The sequence below is a fragment of the Polistes fuscatus genome, unplaced genomic scaffold (genome assembly GCF_010416935.1).
Source record: "Polistes fuscatus isolate 324 unplaced genomic scaffold, CU_Pfus_HIC Scaffold27, whole genome shotgun sequence".
NCBI classification, from domain to species: Eukaryota; Metazoa; Arthropoda; class Insecta; order Hymenoptera; family Vespidae; genus Polistes; species Polistes fuscatus.
This window is the reverse complement of record NW_025113104.1, coordinates 152559-156406: the sequence shown is the minus strand read 5'-3', so window position 1 is coordinate 156406 and position 3848 is coordinate 152559. Positions and strand designations below refer to the sequence as shown.

General features: G+C 47.1%; 1 protein-coding gene across 1 annotated transcript; it reads left to right on the top strand.

Moving 5' to 3' along the window:
- The first annotated feature begins 531 nt into the window (after positions 1-531).
- On the top strand, positions 532-3581 carry LOC122518854. The gene is made up of 2 exons (XM_043637970.1): positions 532-1075; positions 1123-3581. The coding sequence occupies exons 1-2, from the start codon at positions 532-534 to the stop codon at positions 3579-3581; spliced, it is 3003 nt and encodes a 1000-aa protein (XP_043493905.1).
- Positions 3582-3848: the final 267 nt, after the last annotated feature.

Genomic DNA, 3848 nt, shown 5'->3' with positions numbered 1-3848 from the left:
AAGTGTATTATTTGGGATCAACTCCTTCCGTCCTTACAACGCGGAAGTGGAAAGAGACAGCAGTCTTTTTCCTATCAAGGTGAGAAGCGCGTGCACGAAAGCGTGCACAGTACGGGAGTGGGAACCAGCACTACCGTACAACTGTACATTGGTTCTGCGAGTTGGATCAATCATACCAAATGGTCCTTCGAGCCGAAGCAATCGTACATTAAATGGTCCTTCGAGCCGGATTGCTCTACGAAAGGTCGCGAACGATCAGCAAGCAAGTTCGTGAATTCAATCAACGAGAGCAGCAATAGCATCAACGCCGAGGAAGAATAGGAAAACGCAGGAAGAGGCAATACACGGTATCCAGCCACGCAGCATCAACACGAGCATCTGCCGTCGGACGGTATCGTTATCGGTAACAGGTCAGTCTCTTTTCCTTCTTAGCCTATCCTTCTCCTTCATTTAATATTGCTACTATCTCGGTACAAACATGGCTGAGCAATTAAGAGATTTACACATTAAACGGGTCAGATAAAGGCATATATGACTAGGGCAAAGAGTCATATTGATAAACTAGCACAAACGCGTAGTACACCCCGCCTCAGGTTTCGTCGAGATGAGATCTTGGTCAAATCGCGTGAATTCGAAGAAGTGCAAACCAAAATCGAACTAATTGATGATACATCCGATCACAGTGTGGAACGTGAATCTTTTGAAGACGCGTTTTTTACAATCATCGGCAACATCGACGAATTATTGGAAGATTGGTCGAATTCAGCGCATTCCGCGTCGACGAATGCACCTTCTCCGACGCAATCACAATTATCCGCGGGTTCTAACGGGCATATCAGGTTGCCGAAAATAGAATTACCACAATTCGGTGGATCGTACGAAGAGTGGTATTCTTTTCGCGATACTTTTAAGTCACTAATACATGAAAACTCGTCGTTATCGGCGATCCAAAAGTTCCATTATCTTCGCTCGTCACTAAAAGGCGAGGCGGCGGACATAACGCGGGCATTAACGATTTCGGACGTAAATTACGAAGAAGCGTGGAAATTGCTACAAAATAGGTACGACAACAAACGTAGGATAGTGCATACTCATATAAGGGGTATCATGGATATACCTAAGATTCAAAGGAAAATAGCGTTGCGCTGCGCCAATTAGTTGACGCTGCCTCAAGAAACACAAGGGCACTTAGTGCACTGCAAAGGCCGGTCAATCAGTCGGATGACTTACTGGTATGCACGGTGGTAGACAAGTTAGACGCGAAAACGAACGAAGAGTGGGAAAGCAAGCTTTCACCGTCGGAAGTGCCCACCTTCGCACAATTAATGGAATTCCTGACGCACCGGTGTCAGGTATTAGAAGCAATCGCAAAACCACCAATGCCGCTCGTGACGAATCACAACCGACCGAAACCGCGCCAGGCATTGTCTTCGCAGGTAACTACAAGCATACTCGCGTGTCCGATATGCAAGGAAAGCCACCAGCTTTACAAATGCGAAAGGTTCAGGAAGATGCCAGTTAGGGATCGCGTCTCCGAGGCAAGGAAAAAAGGGTTATGCCTTAATTGCTTGCGGTCGACGAATCATTTTGCCATCGAATGCAATGCGAGTCGGTGTAAGGTGTGCAACCGGAAACATAACACCTTACTACATACCCAGTCAGAACCGTCGCAGGGTTCCACGGCCGTCGCTAACGAACGCGGCGAGTCAGACAGCGAAGCGGCGGTTGCAAACATAGGTCGCGGGTTAAAGGCAGCATCTCATCGAGAGGCGTTACTTTTAACAGCCAAGGTCAAGCTATTAGACGCAAATGGAAAACCAATAACCGTTCGGGCATTATTGGATTCGGGGTCCCAAGTAAACATAATAACGCGTAACTTAGCGCAGCGTCTAAGGTTGCAATCAAAGGAATTCCGAGCGCCGATCGCCGGAATTGGTCAAATGACGACACAACCGCTACATCAAATAGAGGTTGTGCTCAAGTCCAACTACAATAACTACCGGAGAAAAATAGATTGCGTAATATTAAATTCAATTACAAAAAAATTACCAGCCGTATCTATGGACGGGAATAAACTTGCGATTCCCGGTAATATAAGGTTAGCGGACCCCGCATTCTACGAAAGTGCGAATATCGACGTGTTATTGGGAATAGAGGTCTATCTAGAGATCTTATGTACGGGCCAAATAAAGGCAACGCGTTCGCATCCAACGTTGCAAAAAACGCAGTTGGGATGGGTGGTAGGCGGCTGTTTGCGTGATGTAAAGGGCAGCCCCAAGGAGGTAGCATGTAACATCGCTACGCAAGTACAGGATGTTGACCAGTTGGTGTCGCGGTTTTGGGAACTGGATAACGTCGCGGATGTTCATCCGTTAACAGAGCAAGAACGGTACTGCGAAGAGCATTTCAAGAGAACGTACAGACGTGACGCGGACGGTCGATTCGTGGTGCGCCTCCCCATCATAGAAGAAAAGATAGTAAGTCTCCAGGATAATAGGACCGCGGCATTGAATCGGTTTTTCTCCCTAGAGCGCAAGTTAGCTAAAAATCCAACATTGCGAGATGCGTACTCAAGCTTTATAAAAGAATACAGGGATTTAGAGCACATGCGGACGTTACCAGAAGATAAAGCAACTCCGCTAAGTACTTACTACATACCACATCATGCAATTTTAAACGAGAAAAGTGCAACGACAAAGTTGCGTGTGGTATTTGACGCGTCGGCCAAGTCGAAGTCAGGCATATCGTTAAACGACGCATTGGCCATAGGACCAAATATACAGGATGATTTATTTTCGATAATAGCGAGGTTTAGAACATACGCGTACGTGATAACAGCGGACATTCAGAAAATGTATAGACAGATCCGTGTCGACGAATCGCAGGTTAGCCTACAGAAGATATTCTGGCGTGATGATGTGCGAAACCCAGTGAGCACGTGTGAGCTCCTAACTCTAACGTACGGTACGGCGTCGGCGTCATTTTTGGCTACGCGGTGTCTAAAAGAGATAGCGGATTTAGAGGAGGGAAATCATCCGATAGGCGCGCAGGTCATACGACGCGATTTTTATGTGGACGACTTGCTGACCGGAGCAGATTCGATTGCGGAGGTTAGAGAAATACGCGATCAGGTAAACCAGGTATTAGCCAAAGCAGGGTTTAAATTGCATAAATGGGCGGCTAATTCGGGGAAAATATTACCGCACATTCCCGAAAAGGTCGATTCAAAGCAAATACTGAATCTAAATAAGGAAGGCGATATAAGGGCGTTGGGCGTCTTGTGGGATCCCAGCGATGATTCATTTCAGTATTCCGTTCCGATAGCGGCGCCAGTGCACCGAATCACGAAAAGGGTCATATTGGCATCGGTTGCTAAGGTATTCGATCCGTTGGGATTAATTGGGCCAGTCACTGTAACGGGGAAGGTTATCATACAAAGACTATGGCAAAGGGGCATACATTGGGATGAATCCATACCAATGGATTTAGAGACAGCATGGTTGCATTACGCGAAACAACTCCCAGTGCTAAATGACATAAGGGTCGAACGGAAAACTATTTGTAAAAACGCGAAGGAATAGAGATGCACGGATTCGCGGACGCATCCGAAACGGCGTATGGGGCCTGCATCTATATAGTTTCGAAGGACGGGCGCGGAAACGGGAGCAGCAACTTATTGTGTGCGCGCTCGAGAGTAGCACCGTTAAAGGCGGTATCGCTACCGCGATTGGAGTTGTGCGCTACCGTATTGCTCGCGAGGATGATAAGCAAGCTGACGACGAACATGCGCGTAGAATTCAGGAAAATATGTTGCTGGTCAGACTCCACCATTGCATTGGCATGGATAA